This window comes from Ochotona princeps, chromosome 16 (assembly GCF_030435755.1).
Source record: "Ochotona princeps isolate mOchPri1 chromosome 16, mOchPri1.hap1, whole genome shotgun sequence".
NCBI classification, from domain to species: domain Eukaryota; kingdom Metazoa; phylum Chordata; class Mammalia; order Lagomorpha; family Ochotonidae; genus Ochotona; species Ochotona princeps.
In genome coordinates this window covers 48,824,027-48,850,410 of record NC_080847.1, presented here as the reverse complement: position 1 = coordinate 48,850,410, position 26,384 = coordinate 48,824,027, and the positions used below count along the sequence as shown (strand labels likewise).

The window sequence follows — 26,384 nt, the reverse complement described above, 5'->3', positions numbered from 1 at the left end:
TTTAAGGATTCAAGTCCTCTTACAGAGCTCACCCAAATGCTACTCGCCCCAGCTTACTTAGACCCCAGGCCTTGGTCCGCGGTAACCTGCATCTGCTGTCGCAGCTTTTTACCGTGACTAGCTAAGGAAAAATGAGCAATGCTCAAACAGCATCCAGCCTAGGTAAATGTTGGATGCTATTATTATTACTACTATTTTACAAAAATCAAAGCAATGTGAACTAGAAAAATATGAAGTCAGTCTTTTCCAGGCACCATGATACACACACACACACACACACACACACACACACACATATCATCCATTTTTTTATTGGAAAGGCTGATTTACAGAGAGAAAAAGTGAGAGAAAGATCTTCATCTGCTGGTTCACTCCAAGTGGCCACAACAGCCAGAGCTGAGCCAATCCAGAGCCAAGAGTTTCCTTCCACACAGGGGACAGGGTCCCAAGGTTTTGGGCCATCCTCGACTGCTTTCCCAGGCCACAGGCAGGGAGCTGGTTGGGAAGTGGAGCAGCGGAGGTGCACACTGGCACCCATACAGGATCCTGGCAACTTGCAAGGCGATGACTTAGCTACTGAGCCTTTGTGCGGGGCCCCCCTATGATACTGTTTTTGTGAAGTTCTTTGCAGGCTCCGGGCTCTGACACTTGCTGTCCTCTCTGCCTGGAATGTTCCTCCCTTGGCCCAGCTGCTGCCTCCAGCTCCATCAGGTCTCGGCTCACAGGGCTCCCTTCTCAGATGGCCTTTTCTACCCAACTGAGTGGAAAGTACCCACCTCTTCCCCACCGCCATCCTGCTCCAGCAGCCACGTTCGCTGCTCTTACCCTGTATTTTCTCCATCATACTTAAAATCATCAGAAAGTGGCAGGTTAGGACTGTTTCTTTAAAAAAATTAATCAGAATCATCTTGGCTAGTATGTCTCTCCCTCAACTAGAAAGTAACCCCATGGAGTACAAGGGTCTGGACCGTCTTGTTCACTGCCAAATCCCCAGTAAAGATAGGTCTTAAGTTTGTCAATTCAGTCACAATGACTAATAGGAACTGCAGCAAACCACAATAACCCCATGCACAGAGAAGTCCTGTGCATGTGTGATTCAGCCTCCAGCAACCACTGAGGGAAGGAGTACTAACAGCTCCATTTTATCAAGGGAGTTGATGTGGCACAGCAAGTTAATCCACTGCTTGCAACACCTGCATCCCTTAAAGGAGTGCTGGCTCAAGTCCTGGCCATTCCACTTTGGATCCAGCTCCTTGCTAATGCACCTGGGAAGGGAGCAGTCTACAGGTACTTGGGTTCCTAACACTCAAGGAGACTTGGATGAGGTTCTTGTCTCCTGGCTTTAGCTTGGTCCAACCCCTGGCTGTTGGTGCCATTTGGAGAGTGAATGGAAGGTAACTCTCTCCCTATACCCCCTCCCTCTCTTTGTGTATTATTTCCCCTTTCTAATAAATATTGCTCAAAACCAAAAAGCTCAAGGTACACCTTGTAAGTTAGTGCCAGAACTGCAACATGAACCCAGACTTGTCTGCCAGCTAAGCCTCCTTCCTATCATCACATACTTCTTGCAAACACAAGCAGTGGTATTTCTCCTGGATGTTTCACCACCACCACTCTGTGGTCAGGACACCTCACTGGTTCCTATTTCTCCCTTCTGTCCATCCCCTCCCTTCATTCCGGGGCAGCTGGGTCCCTCTGTCCAAGCCCCTCCTACCACCAGGCTGGATCCCTGCTTTGGAATCTTTTTCTGCCTGGTGTCTCCAGCCCTGTGCCTGTGAGGTCTGAGTGATTGTAGGCTTGATGGAGCACCTGTAACAGCTTAACCAGGCCCTGCCCTGAATGCTCGACACAGATGATCTCACTGAACTCTCTCAGTAACTGCTCCTGATGAAGCAACTGGTAACATTTTCAGGTTCTTATCAGGAAACTGAAGGACAAATGTCTTGCCCAAGTATTACAATTGGTACGGAGCATTCAGAGCTTGAGCCTTGCAAGCCATGTGTTCCCAGAGTTTGCTTTTACGCACCATGCCCCATGGCTAACGTTCAGGTTGTGCATTGTGCATTGGATCTGTGTTTTCAAAGCGAAAAGAAAGTCTTCAAACTAAGGTAAATGGCAAGCACCAGGGAAATGATAGGATGGTCTCTCCATACAAAAAAAATATGGGTACAGCTCTTAAAAGAGTCAGATCTATATGCAACTGATGAGATATGTTCAACTGTTGATTGAAAAAAGGTCACAAATACATGCAGCCTGATCTCTTCCTTTAATTGGAAGTGGTGCAAGAGGAAAATAATTGATAAATGCATTTATACATCAATACAAGCACAGAAGTAAAGGGAAACTACCCACCCAAACTGCCACAGCCAAGACCTGATCAGTTTTGCTCACTCCGAAATCTCTCAAACTTGGCAGTAGTACATAGTACTTAGTACATACTATCTCAATAAGTGGTTATCTCTAGAGGAACGCAATTTTGAAGTGGAAGTGGTGCTTATTTTCCCGTAACATCTCTATATTGTTGGACATGCATTTAAAATTTGTCTTTAATTCTATGTTTAACATTAAAAATTATATTTTTATGGAGCGATAGAGCATCCATGTATGCATGTTCTTACATACCATTTTTATAAGCCAACTTCAACCCAATTACACACATACATACACAGAAATATAGGCCATAACTAGAACAGTCTTAAAAATTAAAGAAACTGCAAATGCACAAACTGATTTAACAGAACACATACGTTAAAGGAAATGATTTACTATATAAATTCTGTTACTATATAAATACATTGAGTTTGCAAGTTATTTTTAAATTTATCAGCAAAATAATATTTTGAAACAAAAATGATGCCAATCATTGCACATTCTAAATTCTGTTTCTGATTTAGCACCAACAACTGCAATGTCTGCAAAACAGAGTCCCATTAAACTGAAGCTATTCCAGACTGCTGAAAACCCTGCACTGTTGTCACTAATCATTGAGACCAACCCAGATTTTTTTTTAAAAAACAGTTTTACCTACATACACACACACACAAACCGCAACAGAACCTTACATTTGGTGACCATCACAAATCTGCTTGAAACCACAGATTTCCATCACCAAACGAAATCTCAATGACAGGTTTCTGAACCCAGATTCAACCTACAGAAACCTAATACATTCTCAGTCCCTTCTCAGCTGTGTGCGCGCTGCCCCTTGGAATCCCTGGGCTGGCCACCTTCCCTTGCAGGATATCCGAACCCGCTGACACAATATAATTTTTCAGAGATAAATTAACACCTCAGCCTATCTTTACCAGGCTCAACCTGCAGAAACAGGCACCGTGAAAGCCATGCCTGTAGGCCACATCTTGTGGCGTTATGTGTATTGCCTTCTCTGCCTCTGATAAACACATATGTGGCTGGTGTTTACCTATGTTACTCCTTGGCGGTTTTAACAAAACAGATCAACCTTATCTGAAAAGGCCACTCAAGGAGATGAGGTGATGTCTTCACTGTCAACATAAGGGAGGCCAACTACAGGCCAACATAGCGGTGTTCCTAGGAAATGGCTGTTTCATCCTCCTTGCCAATCAACCGGACATGGGAAGGCCGGGGAAGAAGAGCCAACTTCTAAATTTACGGTCTGAGCAAAGGGACCAATGTTGCCCCATTTGCTATGATGGTGACTACTAGGCCAGACAAGAGGGCAGCACAGGTTGGATGTGTTGTTTACAGTGCCCAAAAAACAGCCATTAGGGGACCCCCCTCAGGGTCTACAGATGGACCTCAGGGGGTAGTGTGACTTTGAGGTCAGTGAAGCACTGGAATGAATATCTGGTGTGGAAGGGGAGAGATGGGGCATATTCGCATCACCTGCTCCCAAGTCCTTAGGCTGCAGTATGTTCCACAATGTAACCCATAGTGAGGGGGTGTGGGGGAGAACGAGCCATTTACCTCATCCTCATTCTGCCCTACAGGTGCAAAAGGGAAGCAGAAAGAGGCCCAGGACACAAAGATGCATTGAACAGAGCTTACCAGGTGTCAGCCCTGAGCTCCCTGCTAAACAAGAAATTATCTCCTGCAATCAGCAAAAACGATCCTGGCAGAGAAGTCCTATGACTACCATTTCACAGATGGGACCCTAAGGCTGGGAGCAAGCATGTGGGGGAGCGCAGGGCTGTCAAGTCACAGCCCACAGGGAGGCAGTCTCTGGGCCAGATGGAGAATACTGGAGAACGATTACTGTCCCTGGAGCTGGAGGCTGCTACATGGTGAAAAGACGGCTCTGGAGCCGGAACGCCATCTGCAAATCCTACAATCTCCAGAGGCTGGTGGGTCATCTCATCTTCTACGCGAGAAACCTAAGGCTGCAGGAGGGTTAGTCAACCGGGCCAGTTCTTGAGTCTGGCCCTTTGCAGAGCCCAAGATTACAGCCGGGCATTCCAACCCTCAGTGGGTCTTGCGGGTCCAGCATGGACAAACGTTTGAATAAACTGTAGCATTTGTAGAGTGCTACGGTGCCCGCTGCTGCGCTAAGCGCTCTGCAGAGTAGCCTCACTACAGCCTCAAAGCACTCTCAGGTGGCTGCTATTTTAAACTCCCACTTCACAAAGAGAGGAAACCCAGGCACAGCGAAGTCAGGTGCGCAGGGCCACACAGCTGGTGAACGCCAGAGCCTAAATGTGAACCGGTCTTTGCCTCCGCAACCAAAGCTCCGAAAATCATCTCAGGCCACGGCAGCTATCCTGCATCGAGAGCTAACTACGGATACGCTACACTCACCGCCACCCCCGTGGAATCGATATCTTTTCTCTGAGAGCCGACAATAACGCAAACAGACGTGCCTCGTATATGCCATATTCTCTATCCGCCAAATCTCCACATCGCAACAGAATCCCCAGCAAAAGCCCATCACTCTCCTTCCCCATTTCAGCCAAGGGAAATCTGAGCTTCAGCGCGGGTTTTCCCAGATCTCAGCTCCCCGAGCGGCAAAGCCGGGACGCGAACCCACCGCTCCCCGGCTCCGGGCTCTTCCCTACAGCAGCCAGGTTACACGTCTGGAAAGTTGTGCCATGCGGGCACTAGTCCGGCCGGGTCCGGAGGGCGTGAGTCCCGGCGGCGCTGCCGCCGCCCCCCACACCCGGTGCCCATACCCGGCCGTCCGCCTGGTCGCCTGCCCGCGCTGACCCTCAGGGTCCGAGCAGCCACCTATTCCCCGCCACGCCTTTCGCGAGGCCGCTCCAAGCACCCAGAGCCGCCTACCTGGGCGTCCTCACTGAGCGCCCTGCGGGCCCCACGACCGCGACGTCCGGCCCCGCGCTGCTCGCTGGAGACGCCGCCAGCTCCGGTGGCCCGAGTGACTTCCAGGCTGCCCACTTCCAAGCCGCTTCGCACGAGGGCCCCTGGGAACTGTAGTTTCACCCGCAGAGGCCGCGAATTGAAATACGCCTGGCGCGCGCGTGCTGCCGGGAGTTGTAGGCGTTCCACCGCACCGCCTGCTGGGAACGGTAGTCGGTCGCCTCTCAGCGGCTCCCGAGCACTTCCGCAGCCCCGAGGGGTGTGAAGGATGGGGGCGTGTCTTGTACGGACTCAGGTCCCAGAACCTGGCTCTTCACGCCCCCTGGGTGGTTCCTCCTCACTCCTCCCAGCCTCGTCCACTCCCTCTCTCCATTCCGTAGGCCTTCTCCTTTTCGCTCCGTGAGGCACGAGTGCGTGAATCCCGAGCACGCGAGCCTCGGGGAGAGACGCGGGGTGCGGAGTAGCGCCTAGGCAGGGGCTCGGGCCAGTGCGCACGCGCGCTGGGCTCCCTCGTCGTGGTCAGTCGGCCCAGCGCGGGGTTGGGCGACTGACTAACCGCTCTCTTGGAGTCGTTTTGCGGCTTCTCAGACTCTCACTCTAGGTCTGCTCCGCTTGGCAGCCACCGAGTGCTGCCACACACACTGTCGGGAATCCCGTGGCAGGTAAAAAGGCGCGGCCCCTGAGCTGAAGAGGCGGACACGCCCACCCTGGCTCTTCACGCGCAGGTCTGGGTCCGCGGTCTGGCCGTCCCTCAGCCGCCTCGGCCTCCCCAGAGCTCCGGCTTGCACGGAAGCCGCAGCCCCGCCTCTTCCACGCATTGCTTGATCACGCCCGTGTGTGTGTGTGGAGGACCCACGGTCTGGGAAAAGGGGCCAAATGCAGCCCACCAGGTCCCCGCTCCCGTTTTTATGAATGGATATTGCCATTCCTACTCCGTAAGGGTCACCGAGGGAATGGACTGGAATTGCAAGGTTCTTGGGTCAAAAGGCCCCAGGCACCATCCTTCCCGCCTCAGCCTTCTGTCTTCCAGGAAGATGCTCTGTGAGACTTAAGCTGGGAAGCCTATATCTCCTCTTGGGAAAGGACAGCAGGTCCTTCAACTCAACAGAAATGTATTAATCCGCTAACCTATGCCAGTTTGGGTATGGGGACACACAAGAAATTCAGACAGACTGAGTGCCTACCCTTGTGAGGTTCTCAACCCAGAGGGCAATCGGGCTACCACCAAACACTGACCTGAAACAATGCTATCTGGAAGAAACACAGTGCAAGTCCCCTAAGCAGCTGTAGGGGTTACACCAAGTTAAGGTGAAATTAGTTTTCATTATTTATTTAATCCTGATCATCATACACCTAAAATATTCCAAGCTGTATTTGGATGCAAAAATATTTTCACTGCTTCAGTTCTTGTATGTGTTCATTAAAACTCCAAAGACATTAATTTGTGGCATTGCTTGTGGTAGCAAAACTCTTGAATAACCATTGATAGAAATGGAAGAGACTCAAGGAGGATCCTGGCTCCACGCTTTGGATCGGCTCAGCTCCAGCCATTGCAGCCGCTTGGGGAGTGAATCAGTGGATGGAAGATCTTCCTCTCTGTCTCTCCTCCTCTCTGTATATCTGACTTTCCAATAAAAATAAATAAATCTAAAAACATCTAAATTAAATAAATGACAATTCAGCCACACAGTGGAACACCCTGCAGGCAGAGCTACAGGTATTAATTTGAACTATTCACTAAGATATACTGAGCAGAAAACATACAGGGCTGTGTATATATGATTTGTATAAGAAAAACATGTTGATGTCAATGAGTATATACAGGACACCTATAGAAAGACATAATCAGGGTCAATCAAGACTAGGCACGAGGAGTGATATAAAAAGGTTGCCTTCTTTTTGTTACTTATGTTACATTCTTTTCCTCAGTATGCTTTTGGGTATGTCTCCCTTGCTCATTAAAAAAAAGGTTGAAAGGGGAAGGATGATAGCCATGCCATCAAATCACCGTAACAATGAACCATCTATATAAAATGCCACTTCAGTCCTGGGTGTTGGCATTATTCCCAGGTAACTCCACCCCATACAAACTAGCCCACATGTATGTGGGAAAATTGTTTCTTCCCACAGAGAAAGTGTTCTACCCCCCGCCGCAGCTATAAAGCCACCTGAAGGCCAGAGTTGCACTGGGAACAAACGTGGGTGATTTTCTTAGAAAAAAAAATTTAGGAGTTATTATTATTATTACTATTATTTGGAAAGGCAGATTTTTTTCTTTACAGAGAGAAGGAGAGACAAAGAAAAAAAAAATCTTTCATCCACTGGTTTACTCCCCAAATGGCCGCAATGGCCTGAGCTGAGCTGATCCAAAGCCAGGAGCCAGAAGGCTCCTCTAGGTTTCCCACGTAGGTACAGGGTCCTAAAGACTTGGGTAATCCTCTGCTGCTTTCCCAGGCAGTGGGATGTCAAGTTTAGCAGTTGGGACACAAGCCCATGCCCATATAGGAAGCCAGTGTTTGCAGGCTGAGGATCAGCCAATTGAGCCATCATGCTGGCCCCAGGTGAGTGCCTTTAATAATGTCATTCAGAGAATAGGACACACTAAAGTGCCCTTCTGACTCAGTAGGCCCTTCTGATGCCTGCTGGACTTTGTATACCCCTGTTCTCAAATGTGGGCCTCATCTACAAGGCTGTGTAATCCTTGTAGGACCCTACTTTAAGGGGTGGTCAGGTCTCCATGTTTTATGTTCTTACAGCACTTTTTGGCTTTTCCTCTTTAATGAAATTTAAGTTTGCGGAAGTTAAAGTTGGCAAAAAGCTCAAAGAATACTACCACATAACTTTGTGTTGTAATCAAATTTAATGAAAGTTCCTTTAGTGCCTGCCTACCCTATGAATAGTTGTATGGACCTGGACCACTCACTGTCCGGACCCTTAACCTCACACCGGAGTCCTACAAATGAATCACAGCCCCTTGACCTGACAGTGTGGTGGAGTAGAGTGCCCCCTAGAGCAAACTCTCTCCATTACAAGGCAGGGCTCACGGGACTTCAGACTACAGACCACATGGTACCTTGGACTGGACTTGTTTTGTCTCCATGACCATACAGAACATGAATATGGCCCAGATAGCCTCTTCCCTAAGTTAGCCACAGAGCCCGAATTCTCCATTCAATTCTTTTTAGGGAATTGAGCTATTAAACAGTCATTATCATCAGGACGGAGGCCTGCCTCTGGAGTTCACTCTGGATTTGTCTTTGAGGGTAGATGCTGGGATTAGGAAATAGAATGTGGAAGGAGAGAGACTTATTCGTAGGGTAATGTGGTTTATAGGATGAAAGAGAGAACCAAAGAAAAAAATCAATTTCAGAGGCTTGGGATTTAGAGGCCCTCTTTCTTGCTGGGCCCTCAAGAAATGTTCCGTCAAAAGGAGCTTGCTTTTTGTGGGCTCGTTGTGTGACAGAAATGCAACCCAGTGGATATATTTGAAACAGCGAGAACTGATAGCAGAAACTGCAGATTAGCTACACCCATGACGGCTCTCAGCAGCTCCGGGGCATCAAGAGCAAGCTGATGGGGTTAAGTCTGAGGTTGGGGCCTTGCCCGTTGAGCCATCCACTGATGTGCAGGATCTGAAGTAGAGCGCACAGGCTCCTGCAAAGTGGTCCAAAGATGCAGCAAGCACAGGGTGAGCAGGGAACAGAACGGAACAGGATAGTGGAGGGCAGCACACAGCTTGAGCACAATGGGAAGACACAAAAGAGATACTGACTTCTGGCACGCAGTTCCTCGCTCCCAGTGTGAGTAAATTTAGGTGTAAAGGTTTATTTGTTTGTTATTAGAAAGTCAGATTTACAAAGAGAGGAGAGACAGAAAGAGCCTCTGTCTACTGCTTCACTCCCCAAGTGGCCACAATCGCCGGAGCTGAGGCGATCCCAAGCTGAGAGCCAAGAGCTTCTTCCATGTCTCTCACATGGGTGCAGGATCCCAAGCCTTTGGCCATCCTTGACTGCTTTCCCAGGCTAAAAGCAGGGAGCTGGAAGGGAAGTGGAGCTGCTGGGATACAAATGGACACACATATGAGATCCCAGCGTATTCAGGGCAAAGACTTTAGCCACTAAGCTACCACGCTGGCCCCAGAGAGCTTTCTTTTTTAAAAAAAGGATTTATTTTTGTTGGAAAGGCAGAGAAAGATCATCCACCTACAAGGGCTGGAGCTGCACTCACCTGAAGTAAAGATCCAGGAGCCAGGAACTTCTTCTGGGTCTCCGGCTTTGGATCATCCTCCACTGCCTTCCTAGGTCATAAACATGGAGCTGGATGGGAAGCGGAGTAGCCAGGACATGAACTGGCAACCAAATAGGATCCTGGTACTTGGAGATGGAGGATTAGCCAATTGAGCCATCACAACTGGTCCAGAGAGTTTTCTTAACATCACCTGGAAGAGCTTCTTTCTTTGATATTGTAGGTGAATCTTCAACAACTGTGGACCAGGTCTTAGTCTTGAATATGCCCCCATGTGGTCTCAAATATGTCCCTATCCCCTGACTCTGATTTCATATGCCTCCTACATCAATGAAGACGATGACATCTGCCTCTCAAAAATTTCTGAAAGTGATGACATGATTGATGTTTGTGCCGTGCTGTGTGAGCACATGCACACTCTGATCTGTTGCGCATCTGTGAGCTGATGATAAGTCTATTCTCAGCTCCTTGCGAAGCCAGCCATCCAGTCCCTGGAGCAAGGCAGGGTCTAGGCTCGGTCATCTGGAGAGGCTCGGCCATCTGGAGGGGATGTTCCACTGTCCTTGCATCAGGAGGCCAGATTAAACTGATCGGAAACTCCGCCAGCTCTCCACACCAAGGACTCTCACACTTTAGCTTCCATCAAGACCAGCTGGAGGGCCTAGCGTGGTGGCCTAGTGGCTGGAGTCCTCACCTTGCACACGCCAGGATCCTATATGGGTGCTGGTTCGTGTGCTGGCAGCCCCGCTTTCCATCCAGCTCCCTGCTTGTGGCCTGGGAAAGCAGTTGAGGACGGCCCAAAGCCTTGGGACCCTGTACTCACGTGGGAGACCCAGAGGAGGCTTCTGGCTCCAGGCTTTGGACTGACTCAGCTCCAGCTGTTGAGGCCACTTGGGGAGTGAGTCAGCGGATAGATGATCTTCCTCTCTGTTGCTCCTCCTCTGTATATCTGACTTTCCAATAGAAATAAATCTTAAAAAAAAACAAAAGACAAGCTAGAGAGCTAGTCGAGACTCGGATTTCAGGGATCCTTTCTTTAGAGTTTCTGATACAGGCCTCCTGGCAGGGGAGGGTAATAGTTTGTGTTTTTAACAAATTCCCAAGTGATGCTGGGAATTATGCTCATTATTATACCAAATTAATCTACGAGAACAGCACTCTCACTATCTGGTCACATCTTTAAAAAAAATCCCTCCTCTTAATACTGAATGACGAATGGGGATTAAATCTTGACTTGAGTTAAGGTGTGGATATTCAAACCATAGCAGTATTATTTTTTGGTTCTGTTATTAGAAATTAGACAGCTATACGAACCTTCCTCTATCTGTCTGCTCATACAGGTGTGCTCAAGACTTCTGAGGAAATATGAGTGCGTACAATATACTGAAGAGCACACTTTAGGAACCATTTCCCTGTTTTTGGTCATCTAGCAAACAAGGTTGGGTTTCTACTGCCCTCTGCTGGGAAGATCATGCATTTAACTGTCATGTTTCCAAAGCGCCTGAGAAGTAGAAAATGGTTTGAAAGGAAATTGAGTGGTCACTTACCTGAGAACCAGACGAACCTAAAAATGACAATCATAATTTCTTGTTAATTCAGAGTCTACTTAAAATGGTTTTCACATGAATTACCCTGTTCAAAATTTTTTTTCCACAACAACCTTGTAAACTAGGCCAGACAGGCATTTTCATTTACATAAAGAAATGAGAAGTCCATCATCACACTAGTAACAACACACTCCTTGACAGAGGGATTGTTAGAAGTAAAAATATTTGCAGTCCAGCCAGCAAAATTAGCAGCTGGTTCTCACAATGACCGAAGAGAAGGGAATGGAGAACAGGGCAATGATTCCCCTTCAGCTACCTGATTCCACAAGCGTGAGAAAGACCTTTCTCAAGATCCTTTCTCTAGCCGTGGTAGGTGGCACTGACTCTTAGTACTGGGTGCTTGTCATCTCTCTCTCTTTTTTTAAGATTTATTTATTTTTATTACAAAGTCAGATATACAGAGAGGAGGAAAGATAGAGGGGAAGATCTTCCGTCCGATGATTCACTCTCCAAGTGTGCCGCAACGGCCGGTGCTGTGCTGATCCGAAGGCAGGAGCCAGGAACTTCCTCCAGGTCTCCCACGCGGGTGCAGGATCCCAAAGCATTGGGCCGTCCTCGACTGCTCTCCCAGGCCACAAACAGGGAGCTGGATGGGAAGTGGAGCTGCTGGGATTAGAACTGGCGCCTATATGGGATCTTGGTGCATTCAAAGCGAGGACTTTAGCTGCTAGGCCACGCCACCGGGCCCATCATCTCTCTTTTTTAAGTCTTGAGATTCATACGGCAACAGAATCACCTAGGAAGCCTGATAAAAGTGAAGGTTCTTGGGCCTCATGTCCATGGCTCTAAAGTAGGTTCAAGACAGGGGTCTAGGAATCTTCCCCTCAACATACACACTAGGAAACCTGATGCAGCAGGTCCAGAGACCGCTTCTTAAGAAAACCTAGTCCTGGGCCCGGCGGCATGGCCTAGCGGCTAAAGTCCTCGCCTTGAACGCCCCTGGATCCCATGTGGGCGCCGGTTCTAATTCCGGCTGCTCCACTTCCCATCCAGCTCCCTGCTTGTGGCCTGGGAAAGCAGTCGAGGATGGCCCAATGCTTTGGGACCCTGCACCCATGTGGGAGACCTGGAAGAAGTTCCAGGCTCCTGGCTTCGGATCGGCGCAGCACCGGCCGTTGCAGCTCACTTGGGGAGTGAATCATCGGACATAAGGTCTTCCCCTCTGTCTCTCCTCCTCTCTGTATATCTGACTTTGTAATAAAAATAAATAAATCTTTAAAAAAGAAAACCTAGTCCTTCACAAAGTGCTATCCTAACACACTACAAGCAGCAAAGAACTACAGTTTACCTAACGGCATCCTAGTCTAGCCCCATTCTTAGAATTTCATGCCTCCTTCATCCATAATATCCTATTGCAATATGACAGAAAATGCTAATATCTTTATTACGCCTTTGGAAGCCTTGGGTTTCTCATATAAAATGGGGTGATTCCTACACCTCCTGGAGTTGTTATAAAGACTAAAGGCAAAGGTGTATTTGTGCACAGCTAAGGCATTCAGAAGGTGTTTTGTTAATTATTTTCATTAATCTTAAAATTTTGGACCCAGCATGATGGCTCAATTAACTACTCCCCACCCCCCGTAAGTGCTGGAATCCCATACAGGTGCCAGTTCATGACTGGCTGCTCCACTTTCCATCCAGCCCCCTACTTGTGGCCTGAGAAAGCAGTGGAAGATGGCTCAGAGCTTTGGGACCCTTCATCTGTGTGAGACCTGGAAGAGGCTCCTGGCTCCTGGCTTTGGATCGGCGCAGTTGTAGCTATTATGGCCTTTTAGAGAGTGATCCAGTAGATGGAAGATCTTTCATTCTATTTCTCCTTGTTTCTGTAAATCTCCTTTCCAATAAAAAAATTATTAAAACAATATTTGAAAGGCAGAGTAATTAAAGGGTAAGGAAAGAGTGAATGTGTTCTTCCATCTGCTGGTTTATTACCTCAACAGCTGCAATAGCTGGACGTAGGCCAAGCTGAATGCAGAAGCCAGAGACTCCAGCCTGGTCTCTTACACAGGTGGCAGGATCTGAGCACTTGAACTTCTTCTGTTGCTGCTTTCTCAGGCATATCAGCATGGAGCTGGATAAGCAGTGGAGAAATCAGGATACCAACTGGTGCTCCAGTCCGGAAAACTGAAAGTATAAGCAGCAGCTTTAACCCACAACACTGTCCCTCTAGAAGGTGTTTAATTAACATGAATTTATGATTCTTGCCTTCTGATTCCTAGGTCCTTGAACAGAGTAAGAGTGGCCAAGTCCCCCTCTTTTGGAACCCCGTGGGTTTTTAAGCAACAGTTCTGAAGAGCAGCAGGGGAAATTTGAGGTGATGTCTTCTCCCAGACTTATTCCCCTGTGGAAGGATTTTAAAAGCCTTGTAAATGACACTATACAGAAAGGCAAGGTAAGGTCCATGTAAGACATAAACATATTACTCGCTAGCCTCTTTGAGGGGCCAGAGAATGGTCCATGGAAATAGGAAACAAGCCAGATAGACCACAAAGACAACAGTCACCTTAGTAGGAAGCAGCTCTTTTAATTCCAAATGAGTCTAATAGACTTCGTAGAAGGAAATGTTGATAGTGGGAGGTGAAGGGCAAACCTTCAGAGGAAGCAGTGCCAGAAAAATTTTCTGAAAAAGAAGGTGAAAAGCACCTGAAAGAACATTTGGCATCTTCAGTTTATTGTGGAGGGTTGGCTATGTGTACAAGGACCCCCTGATGCATGTACTCCGTGGTCTATCATTGTGGGGCAATATATATCGTGTGTGTGCTGGTCCTCCATCAAATTTAAAGGCCAAACAGAGTATCCTAAGAACTTTAGTCAAGTTTTAAGTTTTAATAATTTAGCACTATACTAACGTTTGGGACACTCCTTGATATTTTATATATATATAAGTATAAGGTGATGTGCTTGCCTGGTGATTTTTTTTAAATGTTGTGGCCTTTACAACATTGGTACTTTTAGAATCAAGAGAAAATGTTAAATGATGGCTTTTTCTCTGTGTTCACAATTATGAAGTTTGCCCACATAAGCCCTATGGGGGATTGGGTTCCTTACATTTTGATGGATCTCTTCAGTGCACATGAAGTGTTAATGTTCTAAAGGTAATAAGGTGTGTGCATGTGGGTGTAACAAAAGTCATCCTTGGGATTGGAGGCGTAACTTGTGGCACCGCTTCAGCTGCAACCTTTATGAGTTTATGTTTAGTGCTCATGGGTCCTGGCCTCTTAGTTCATGCCATACCTCTCCTCAGAAACCTTCAGCTGATCCAAAGAATGACCTAGTCGTGTTGAGTGACCGGTCTCAGGTGCTGTTCAAAGAATCTCGCTATCCTCAAAACATGCCATTTGTAAGCCATTATGTGAGTGACTCCTACTTCTTTGCTTCCCTTTCTTGGGTGACACCATCCACAAAAGAAATACAGGTAAAACTGCAATTCTACTCCTTCTTTATAGTTTGGTCTATTTAGAGTGATGGGGGAAGGGGGAAGGGGGAAGGGAAAGATACACACACATACACAGAGGGAGGGAGAGAGAGAGGTCTTGTATCTGCTGGTTCATTTCTCAGATCAGGGGTTAGGCCAGGCCAAAGCCAGTGTCAAACTCTTCATCTAGGTCTCCCACGTGGGTGGTAGGAACCCAAGTACTTGGGCCATCATTTGCTGCCTTGCAGGATGGAGGTAGAATTCAATTCCAGGCACTCCAATATGTGGTGAATGTATCCCAAGTGGTGGCTTAACATGATGTACCACAATGCCTGCCTATTCTCCAGCCCTCAATCCAGACTAACAAAGATACATCCTTTGAATAAATGTGGCCCAGATGCAGGACTCGCCCCTCATTCTCTCTTCAGTTACAGTCTCTATTTTGAGTACACTATGGACCCTAAAGTAGACAAAGGTTAGTGAAGGAGTCTTGAGCTTCCCATCTTGAATAATTTCTAACTCTTATGACAAGGCAGTAAAATTAGTGTAGTGTGTCCCAATTTATCCTTAGCATAAGAGCAAGGAAAAGTAGCTAAATATTCAGCCCTTTCTTCCTCTTATTATCCTTTCTAAACAGTCCCCATCTTATTTTCTTCCAGGCTGTAGTATGGATGAAGAGCAAAACCGAAGACATGGTTGAGAAAAGAACCTTTTCTATGACTGAGCGACTGCCACCTATTCAGACCATGGTCCACACGGGTTCTTTTCACATCCTTGTGGCCTACTGTGGCGACCTGTTTCTGAGACTCTTTGGGGACCATTTTCGGGCATTTAAGCCCCTAGGCATAGTACCTTGCCGCTTCAACATCAGCTGCCTTTGCTATGACCCAGAAATGAAGATGCTTCTGTCTGGTGTCATGGGGGCAGTCATCACCTGGCTCATTGAGCGAAGCGGCAAGGGCCTCCAAATGCTCCACATGGTTTCCATGCCTAATGATGAGCTTATCCAGGACATCATGCTGAATGGCCCCAATGGCTCCCTCATAGCTCTCTGTGAAACTGTGGTAAGGGTCCTTGAGCGCCAGAGCCAGGGTAAGCTGGCAGAGATAAAGAAGTTCACTTCCACGACAAGGGGCTCCTCCATCACCTGCTGCTGCACCTGTTTCGATCAGGGCCTTCTGTATGCTGGACACAAGGCTGGCGAAATACAAGTGTGGAACCTCAATTGGGGTCAGTCCCTCCACAGTTTTAGGGCTCATTCCTTATCTGTGATATGTATCCACAGTCGGCCAGAGGCCCACACCCTGCTAACAGCTGGAAAGGAAGGTTTAATCAAAGAGTGGAACCTTACTTCAGGGAACCTACTTCGGCGGTTAGAACTGGGTGAGGAACTGCATCGACTTCAGTTTATTGATAACACAACTTTTTTCTGCCAAACCAACCACAGTTTTTCCTTGCGTTGCCTGCCCTGTTTCTATAGCCTCTTCAATGTGTGTGGATCCACTCCGCAGCAAGTGCGTCGGGTCCGCTGTGGAGAAAACTGGTATCGGATCCTGTGCACCACTGAGGATGGTTTGTTACACTTTGTGTCCCCAATAACAGGGAATCTTTTGGTTCTCACCTGGCCCTTCTCAATCCTGGATCAAGCTGTGGATTGGGCTTATGACCCAGGTAAAGAGGAGCTCTTTGTGGCAACAGGCAGCTCAGAGGTTTTGGTATTTGACACAACCCGTTGCCCTTGCCCAGCCAAGTATCTCCTAGGCACCTCATCAGATTCCAAGGACTTTGTACAATGCCTGGCTTATGGACATTTCCATCTGGGCCGGGGACTAGAAGGACTAATGTTCTCTGGGCACCAGAGTGGTGTAATAAGAGTACTTTCTCAGCACAGCTGTGCCCGCATAGAGAAATTCATGCACTTTGGGGCTGTATTATCACTCTCTACAATGTCTGGAGGGATTTTGGGAGGCCGAGAAAACTCTTTGCTCTGTTCCTATGGAATGGATGACTATGTACACCTATCAGAAACTGTGCTTGATGGGATTAGAGTGCAACTGAGGCCACTGGCTAGCATTCTCAGCAGCTGTCACCTTAAACACCTTATCCTCTTGCCCAAGTCTGTGGGTGCCATCACAGAGACTAACTGCCTGCGTCTCTGGAAGTTCCATGATTTTCTCTCCTCTGGGTCACAGGGGGGCTCAAAGTTCATAGAGACCCTGCCTCTGCACCAGTGTTCAATTATGTCCTTTGATGTTTGCCTGCCTTTGAGTGTCTTTGTTACAGGTGGTACTGATGGCTCTGTCCGGATTTGGGACTTTCATGGTAGACTCATAGCCATGTTGGACTCATCACTGCATTTTGGCCCTATCTGCTTTGCAAATGACCGAGGGGACCTACTTGTAACTTTCAACCAGAGTCTTTATCTGGTATCCTGTTTAAAACTGTTTCCTCCCAACATTCTGTCTTGCTTTTCCCTTATGAGTATAACAGATGAAGTAGTAGAAACACCTAAACCTTTCATACCAAGCTTCTTCTTCTCCTTTGAGATCATGTTTGTGCCCAAATATGTCTACCTTGGACATGGGCAACAGGAATTAGTAGGTCTGCAGAGCCTTGTCAATAAGCGTGCCATTGCCTTTGACCATTCTGTGCCACATGTGATAGAAGAAGATGATGAAGGGAGTCCGGTATTGCTGCGTACTCCCAAACATGATTCTACAGAAGGAGTAGCAGGTGATTGGAAGCAGGTGAGCCAACCTCACCAACCCCATTATGTAGTCCCTCCCCAACTCCAGCTGACTACCTGGGATGGACTCAATCCCTATCAGATATTGCGATGCTACTTTGGTCATGGGCGAGAATGGCTTCTTGCCCCTGACTGCTACATCCCCAACTCAGTGATCCGTGCCCGTCTTTGGCCAGAGGGCAGCCCAATATTCTTACAGTGCAGCCTGCACGCTCCCCAGAGGGAACTGGAATGGGACAAGCCTCCACAATTTTTCTGGCATAGCAGGGTAAGAGCTTTAAGTAATGTAGAATATCCAGAGGAGAAGGAAGATGAAGACTTCCTAGGCAGGAGAATTTCCAAGGAGCCAACCTACAGTGTCCTTACAGACACAACGAACCGCAGTTGGCTGGGAAGAAAGATGAGTGAAATAGCTGTGAACAGTCTGATTGAGACAATCCTCAGTGTCATGATTCATGCTTCGCCACTTAAGTACCAGTGCTGTGTTGGTGCCCTCCGCCAAATCTTTGCCTCTTATCAGGTATCGCCTTCCCTGCGCTCTGAGACAGCCCATCGGCTACTGGACGATACAACGAATTCCAACCCACAGATTCGAGAACTGGCTTGGGAAGGGCTCAAGTGTTTAGGAATGATTACTCATCTCTTTGCCTTGCCTCTGGCACAAGGATTAATGGACAAGGACCAAAGAGTGAGAACTAAGGCCCTGGGCTTAATGGGTGACATTGGAGTTCACTCAAAGGCCTCACTTTTAGAGGTGATCCAGAAAAAAGAGACTTTCCGAGACATGCAGTAAGTTGTGACTGCCTCCCTTCTTCACCAGCTTCTAATTTTCTTCCTCCTCCCCCTCCATTTTCCTTTGTCCTCTATTCACTCGTCATTCTTTCCTGATCTTCTTTTTCATAGCCTTTTTCCAACTCTAAGTTATATTTGATGTTCCCCTCACTGCTTATTCCATTCTCCACGTCTTTGACTATTCCTGCCATTTCACATTCAACTTTTCATCCTTTTCTCATATCCCCGCAGTGTTCCCGTACAGATCACACTCCTTTCACTGTCTATCTTGGCTTCCTAAACTTCTTCTTTCTTCTTGGACATCATTTACTTTCATTTAATGCTGTACTTCTTCACTTTTCTGCTAAACCACCTGTCTATTCCACATTAGGTCTTTTTTCCCATTCTCTCTCACTCCTGTTTTTGTGATAATCCTTCCTCTCCTTTGATTTCCACAGGATGGAGATGATAGGGGAGGAATCCCTGGACCATCTGCTAGGGATGCGGCCCACAGATCTCCAAATCCTTCAGGCTCAAGTGGAGCAGCGATTGAATGAGAACCTGACCTTGTCAGGAGATAAAAAGCCTGATTTCTCTTTAGAAGTCTCTATGGCTAATGAAGCTATATACCTTCCCACACAACTTCACACAGTTGGTGAAGAATCTGGCATGACCATCAAGCCCAGCAAAGCCCCAAAACGGGGCCGAGGAATAGGAAAAAAACAGAGTATGTATGGGGTGATATGGTCCATGTCCTAGGGTTTCTTAAGAGGTAGGAGGATAATTAGGATTAAAATGAGCCAAAAGTTACTGGGTGGGGAAAACAAAGAACAGTGGAAATATCATTGAGAAGAACTCTCTGGAGCCATCATTGTGACATATTGAGGAAAGCCACTGCCATATGGATGTTGGTTTGAGCCCCAGCTGCTCTATTTCCAAACCAGATCCCTAATAATGTCCCTGGGAAAGAGCAGAAGATGGCCCAAGTCCTTGGGCCTCTGCACTCGTATGGGAGACCCAGAAGCAGCTCTGGGATCCTGACATCAGCCTGGCCTGGCCCTGGCCATGTGAACAAGTAGAGCACACTCTCTTTCTCATCCCTTAAATAATTGTTTTAAAAAAGAACTCTCCTAACTCTCCTATTGGGATGGGGGAAAGAGATGCTCAGACTAAAGCAAAAGCAAAGAGACTACTTTTTTTTTTTTTTAAATGGAAGTTCTTCTTAGCTCACTCTAGCCTTCTATGCTTTTCCTTATCCCCATCTCCCGATCTTCCCTGCAGCTCGGAAACTGTTGCGGAGTCTCAAGAAGAAAGAGGTAGACTTAAAACTGATGATCACAGAGCCCATAGACAAAGAGGTTGAAAGTGAGCTGAGTGAAGCTGCACCATTTGAGATCCTGGATGATGCATCCATTCATTCAAAAATGGCTTCTGTCAGCAGTATAAAGTTCTCAAGAGAGGCTGAATCCTCAGAGGAAGATGTCTCAAAGGATCACGTTGCCTTGACAATGAAGGTGCTAAGGAAAGTACATGACAAAAAAGACAAGAAAGCAACAGTTCAAAAGCCAACAAAGGGGCACAAGAAGAAGAAAAAAGAAGACAAAGGTATAATCGAGGAATCTCAGCCTACTTTGGTAGAAAGACAAATTGTGAAAAAGGCTAAAGCTCAGGGACGGGGCGTGAGCGGAGTGCCTGGCTACAAGAGGCCCCATGGACGTGGCTCATCGTGGCGGGATGACCTGTGTCGCCTTATGGTCCTGAGGGTGTCTGAATCCCAAACAAAACTGTCAGAAGCTTTAAACACTGAGCTAGTGACTATGGCTAAGGAGATCTTGGCAGATCGGTTTCCCAGCTGGGAGCTCTTTCAGGAGCTATGTCCCATATTGAAAAAAGAAAGCAAGGTTACAATGGAGGATCTTGACTGGGATGTAATCTGGCAAGAAGAGAAACCAAGGTTTATTCATGAAGAGATCATTAGTGAGGACATAGTGATCAGAGACAAGGAAGAGGAGCAAAAGAAAGAGGAGCAGATGGAAGAAAGTGCCTTGCAGGAGGAAGCCAAGTTGATTCGCAAAAAAGGCAAGAAAAAGAAACTTGTTTTTGTAGAACCAGGTGATCTAACCAAAGGAAAACGAAAATCAAAGAAAGAAGAAAAGAAATCGTCTAAGGTGTCACCTAAACAGGAGAGGAAAGCAGTCCAGGAAGGGAGGAAGGCAGTCTGGGAAGAGGGGAAAGAAGTACAGGAAGAGGAGAGGGAAGTCAAGAAAGAGGGGAAAGAAGTCCAGAAAGAGAGGAAAGAAATCCAGAAAGAGAGGAAAGAAGTCCAGAAAGAGAGGAAAGAAGTCCAGAAAGAGGAGAAGGAAGTCCCAAAAGAGGACAAGAAATTCCAGAAAGAAGGGAAGGCAGGTAAAAGGAGGAGGGAAATAACGGAACAAGAGGGAGAAATGCATAAGGAAATGGAGGAAATAGCTGTACCAGAAGAACTAGCTGAGGAAAAAGAAAGACCAATGACAGTTAGAAGGAAACCCACTTTCCCTGAGTGGAAGAATTTCTGGGATCAATGGAAAAAGGGCCAAAGTGAGAAGATATCCTTGGATGAATGGAGACGTCTTGAGAAAGAGGAGCAACAACAAGACAGGGAGGAAATATTCCCAGAAGAGGAGGAAACAAAGGATAAGGAAAAGAAGAAGAAATGGGACAAGTGGAAACGGACCTGGGAAGATGTGTTTTCATCCAGGCCCAAGGATCATAAAGGTGAAGAAAAGGAGCTGGAGAAAGAACTGTTTCAGAGATGGAAAGAAATGTCTAAGAAGTGGGAAGAAGAAGAGGAAGAGGAGGAGGAAGAGGAGGAGGAAGAAGAAGAAGAAGAGGAAGAAGAAGAAGAGGAAGAAGAAGAGGAAGAGGAAGAAAAACCAGCTACTGAAGAGCAGAGACAAATCCAGGAACAACGCAAACTGGCCATGAAAGAGAGAAAACAAGCCCGCGCTGCAAGAAGATATGCCAAAGAAGGGAGGAAACTAGCTCAACAAAAAGAGAAACTCGCACAAGAAGAAAGAAAATTGGCCCAAGAAGAGAGAAAACTGGCCCGAGAGTTTTTGAAAACAATCCAGGGAGAGGGAAAAGTGGCCCAGGAAGAGAGGAAGACCGCCCAGAAAGAGGAAAAGCTGGCCCATAGACAAGTGATGATAAGCCAGGAAGCAGAGCGACTGGCCCAGAAAATGAAGAGACTAGCAAAAAAAATGGAGAAAGTGGCTCACAAGGAGGAGAAACTAGCAAAGAAAAGAGGTGATGTGGCCAAGGCAAAAATAGTAATGGCCCAGAAACGTGAAACACTGTCCAAAAAGGAGAAAATTCTGGCACAGCAAGAAAAGAATTTGGCTGAGGAAATGGAGCAAATGGAATGGGAAGCAGAAGAAATGGCTTGGAAAGAACAGGGACTGAATAGAGAAAAAGAAAAAGTGGCCAAGGAAAAGGAGAGACTGATTCAGCAAGAGAAGACACTGAACAGGCAAGAAGAGAAACTGGCTAAGAAAGAGGAAAAAATGATCTTGGAAGAACAGCTGCTAAGAGAGGAAGAAGAGAAACTGGCCCAGGACAAGGGGAAAAGCCCTCAGGATGTGGAAAAACTGGTCAAGAGAAGGGAACAGCTGAGTCAGAATAAAGAGAAATTGTTCAAGGAAAGGGAAAAATTGACCCAAGACAGGAAAGAGCTCACCATGAACAGGAACATCATGATGCAGAAAGAAGAGAATCTGGCTTGGGAAAAACAAAATCTGGTTCAGGATAAGGAAAGATTGGTTCCGAGTAAAGGTAATCTCCACCGTCTCAAAGAAAACCTCCTGAAGACCAGAGAGCAGTTAATCCTGGCAAAGAAGAATCTGGAAATGTACACACAGAAACTTGCTCAGGCAGAGGAGAAGCTAAAGAAAGAAAGGGAGTCAGTGACCCAGATGAAGGAGCAACTGATTGATACAGAGAAAAAACTGGCTCAGGGAGAGGGAAGTCTGGCTAAAAAGCAGGAGGAACTGGCCCAGGAAAAAATGAAACTAGCTTTGGGGAAAACATCCACATTCCAAGAAAAGAAACTGCTCAGAGATGAACTGAATATTGCTAACGAACAAAAAGCCTTACACAAGGAAATGAAGAAAGTGGCCCAAGAGAAGTTGAGACTGACTAAGCAAATGGAAATTCTGTTGAAGGGAGGAATTCAAAAACCCTCAGGACAGAAAAAACCATCTGAGGAGGAAATAAATCTAATTAAAAGGAAATTGTCACAAGAAGAGAAAATACTGACCTATCAAGATAGGATATTGGCCACAGAGGAGAAAAATGTTGCCAAGGGGACACTGGAGTTTACCAGAGGACAGAGAATGTATGCCCAAGAAGAAAGGAAGTTAGCCAAAGCAGTAAGGGAGATGGCTAAAGAGAAAGGTGACATTTCTAAGGAACCAACAAAAGGTGGCACTTCAAAAGCCTTAAAGGCACTTCAAAAAGTAGTCAGTGATGAAAGAAAGCTAGCCCAGCAAGAATTAAAAATGGCAAAGATAAAGAGGTCACTTTTTGTTAAGGAGAACACATTGAACAAGGAACAAGATAGACTTGATGCCAAAGAATGGGATTTTTCCATGGATCAAGCAGAGATGACCAAAAAAGAGAAAAAACTGGCCCAAAAGCAGAGAAAACTGACCAAGGAAATAAGAAAAATGATAAGCCAGGAGAAAAAATTCACTGAGGAAGAAAACAGGTTGGCCAAGGAACACAGTGAAGTTCTTCAGGAGGGGGAGGAGGAAGAAGGATTCATGGAAGAACAAGAGGAAGAAGAAAAAGGAGAGGAGGAGGCAATCCAAATCCTTAAAAGAAGGCAGAGAAAGAGAAGACAGCTACAAGGAGTTGCTACAACAAAGGGAAAGATCTCCAGTGAAGAGGATGAGTTAGGAATCGAAGAGAGCTTCTCTAAGGAAATGGAAAGACTGTTAGGTGAAGTAGAGCCAGAGAGTTCCTCTGAGGAGGAGAAGGAGGAACAGGAAGAGGAGGAAGAGGAAGAAGAGGAGAAGGGGGAGGAGGAAGAAGAGAAGGAAGAGGAAGAAGAGGAAGAAGAGGAGGAAGAGGAGGAAGAAGAGGAACAGGAGGAAGAGGGGGAAGAGGGGGAAGAGGGGGAAGAGGATGTAGAGGAAGGAGTGGAGGAAGAAGGGGTGAAGGAGGAGTGGGTAGAAGTAGAGGAGATGGAAGTAGAGGGGGTGCAAGTAGAGGGGGCCGAAGGGAAGGAGGAAGGAAAATGGGGGACGGAAGAAGGGAAACTAGGAGAGGAAGAAGGGAGACAGGGAGAGGAAGAAGGGAGACAGGGAGAGGAAGAAGGGAAATTAGGAAAGAAAGAAGGGAAACTGGGAGAGGAAGAAGGGAAATTAGGAAAGAAAGAAGGGAAACTGGGAGAGCAAGAAGAGAAACTGGGAGAGGAAGAAGGGAAACTGGGGAAAGAGGAGAAGGAATTTCAAAAGGAAGAAAAGATGAAGGCAAAGAAAAAGAAAGAAAAGGTGAAGAAACGAAAGAAAAAGGAGCAGCAAGAAGACAAATTATTTGAGAAGGAAGAAATGTCTGAGGAGGAAGAAAGTGTGAGTGAGCATGAGATGGAAACTTTAGATGTAATAAAAGAAGAGGAAGAAGAGGATAAAAGTTCACTGGAGGAAGGGGTACACAAAGAGAAGGAGACCCTAAAAAGGGAAAAACTACTTAAGTTACCAGAAGAAAGTGGAATGGTCGTAAGGGGACGAGAAACAGTCCCTTCTATCGGACAAAGAGTCCCTGAGGTAAAAGGTACTGCTCTAAAAGTGGAAATTCTGAAAAGCCCTTTCAAGAAACCTATTTCAGTGGATTTAGAGATGGGAAGGAAGATGTCATCACCACTACCAGTGAAACAAACATTCTGGGAAGACAAGGGCACAGAACTCGAGGCACCCATGACATTCTCAAGGATCAAGTTTTTGGACAAAGAAAGACAACTGTTGGAAGAATATAAACCTGCACCTCTGCATGTTTTGGATACAATTTTGGAGCCCTATGATGAGGGTTTAAAGACACCACTCATGACCCAGATACTTAGGAAGACCATGGAAACTCAGAAACTCCAACACAAACCACCAGGTTCCAGGAGAAAGTGGCTTTTGCGACATCGTCCATCCCTGACAGTACAGCCTAAAGGAAAATTGCCTTTTTCCAAAATCTTGGCTGAGGAACAGCTTCCAGAGGTAAGTATCTCGGATGCACAGTGGGTCCACCACGTGCTAGAGCAGATGGAAGCAGGAGAGCAGCTTCCCAGGGATAGTTTTCACAGATTGTGTCAGCTCCTCAAAGACCTTACCTCAAAGGGAAGCTTAGAGTGGCTGCATCTGGCCAAACTGGAAGCCATCGTGTACCATCACATGCAGGCCATGGAGTCACGAAGCACGGGGATCTTAAAACCTAGTAAGGGGTTCCTAAGTCCAAAACATCCCAAGGTAATCCCTCCTATCAAAGGAAAGGAAAGGGAGGGTTGGCCAAAACCTTTAGATGTCCTGACATCAAAACCCCAACTAGCTACTAAGAGGATATTTGATCCAAAAGCTCTCAACTGGCATCTTCTAGGAGAACCCTACAGAAGTGAGCGAGCACAAGAGCTATCTGACGCTGTTAAAGAGATGGATGTACAACATTTTTATCCGGCCACAAGAGACACTCTTCCAAGCCCCTATACCTCTGTGGAAAAACAAACACTAGCACTGATGTTTCAAAAGGACTTTTGGGATCTGAAGGACAAGGGCAAGTTGCCCAAGTTGCCCAAGTTGGAGAGGAAGCCACAGCCCATCTTACATAAAAAGGAAGAGCTGCCTCTCTGGGAGACATTTGTGGCACTATACTACGTGTTGCGGATGCTGCAGCAGCGATATGCCCAGGACACTGCTGCCTGGATGGAACAGTTCAATCAACTCATGGACCTGTACCAACTCAAGTCTCCCCGAATCCGGAAGCTGTTACAGGACCTGCTACTGACAGAGGAACCTCAGACTCAAGAGATCACCTACAAAGAGGCACTAAACACCACAGATCTAGTTCCTGGGGAGCGGTTATTTTATCACCTGTTTTGTAGCAGCTCTCGTGTCCCTAGAAACCCTCCAGAGTTCCAGGATGTGATACCCCTTCCTGGACAGAACAATGTCAGAACAATCCATGCCATGGGTATTGCCCACTATGGGATCTTGGAACTTGCCTGGAAGAGCCTGCCCCAAGCTGATATTCATCTAAACAAAGAATTGCCCCACATCATTGCTCCTACTCCCTGATTTCAGACTCACCAGTAGGAGCTCCAGTGGCACAATCAGTGCACAGTACTTATACAGGCTGACCAGAAAATAGGATTTTTTTCATTTCTGACTCAAGAATGGTCACCAGAATCTAGACTTTCCTCTCTAGGGCCCACATCACAGTGGGACCAGGTCAAAGCCCTTTCTCTACCCTACTCTGGAAACTGGTTTCTATATGTGGAATAAACTAGAGGTTCTTGCTTGCAACAAGCACTTTTATGTATCTCTTATCCCCAAATCCTGATCCTCAGGATGTAGCTGTGGAAACCAGATACATATTCCTGAGAGCAGGAAAACTTCCTAAAAGTTAGTGGTGTTCATCCTGTCAAGGCCTTGAGGCAGAAGAGTCTACCCTTGTCTTCTGAGAATTCCTATTCACCTCAGAGGCCAAGGACAATGAGATCTTTGCATCTCAAAGTTCCCTCTGCCATATCAAACTACATTTCAAGCCACACGGAATATGAGAGAGCTGAGGTCTGGGAATAGGAAGCTTCAAAAAGGGTGATTTGTCTAACAGCTGGTCATGGCAGCAGAAGAAAGTAAAATGCAGCTGAATCTGCAGCCTTGACCTGAGCAACATCTCCTTTTAAGCTTCTGTTTGTGTAAAAAAAAAATAGCACACAAATTAAAAATATGAAACTTTTAAAAAGAGAATGTACATAGAGAAGGGGGAGGGAAGACTGCTGTGGGAGTGTGTTGCAGGTGACTCCTGAGGGATTCCCAATGACAAGGCCACTGTACTTGCAGGTAAGTAAGGGGACTGAGACATGGCAGTTTGAAGGGGACAGGTTGGAGGACCTTTATGGGTGAGAGTGATGTACCAGCCCACATGGGAGACCTGAACTGGGCTTATTAGCATGGATCATTGCTGACCACAACTCACCAGCCCACATAAAAGCTAGGGCTGGGGGCCTACCTTGCAGGGCTAGACCACAGTACCTGATAATGAGTGTCAGAATAGGGGATGGGTAATGTTA

The 26,384-nt window shown here is 46.7% G+C and overlaps 2 protein-coding genes across 4 annotated transcripts in view; one reads left to right on the top strand and one right to left on the bottom strand.

Annotated features, from left to right (window-relative positions):
• The window catches only part of SIPA1L3 (signal induced proliferation associated 1 like 3), a 217,570-nt gene extending 212,069 nt beyond the window's left edge, over nt 1-5,501 (bottom strand). For 2 of the 3 annotated variants that reach the window (XM_058674384.1, XM_058674383.1), the window contains exon 1: nt 5,254-5,501. The gene's annotated coding sequence lies outside the window, so the exon portion shown is untranslated. The remainder of the gene's footprint in view (nt 1-5,253) is intronic. The other variant, XM_004595068.2, reaches the window with a different exon arrangement.
• A 321-nt stretch (nt 5,502-5,822) lies between these two features.
• On the top strand, nt 5,823-25,884 carry LOC101520132 (WD repeat-containing protein 87). Its single transcript, XM_058674418.1, has 7 exons — nt 5,823-5,951; nt 13,361-13,533; nt 14,386-14,556; nt 15,216-18,091; nt 18,532-18,800; nt 19,355-23,198; nt 23,607-25,884. Exons 2-7 carry the CDS (start codon nt 13,459-13,461, stop codon nt 25,384-25,386), a joined length of 9,015 nt encoding a protein of 3,004 aa, XP_058530401.1. The 5' UTR covers nt 5,823-5,951; nt 13,361-13,458; the 3' UTR covers nt 25,387-25,884.
• The last annotated feature ends 500 nt before the right edge of the window (nt 25,885-26,384 follow it).

What these genes read in the sequence shown, in the direction of transcription:
- LOC101520132 (XM_058674418.1), top strand. Translation starts at nt 13,459, where the DNA reads ATGTCTTCTCCCAGACTTATTCCCCTGTGGAAGGATTTTAAAAGCCTT. An exon ending in ACACTATACAGAAAGGCAAG is followed by an intron (nt 13,534 to 14,385) that starts GTAAGGTCCATG and finishes ACCTCTCCTCAG; the next exon opens with AAACCTTCAGCTGATCCAAA. An exon ending in AGGAATAGGAAAAAAACAGA is followed by an intron (nt 18,801 to 19,354) that starts GTATGTATGGGG and finishes TCTTCCCTGCAG; the next exon opens with CTCGGAAACTGTTGCGGAGT.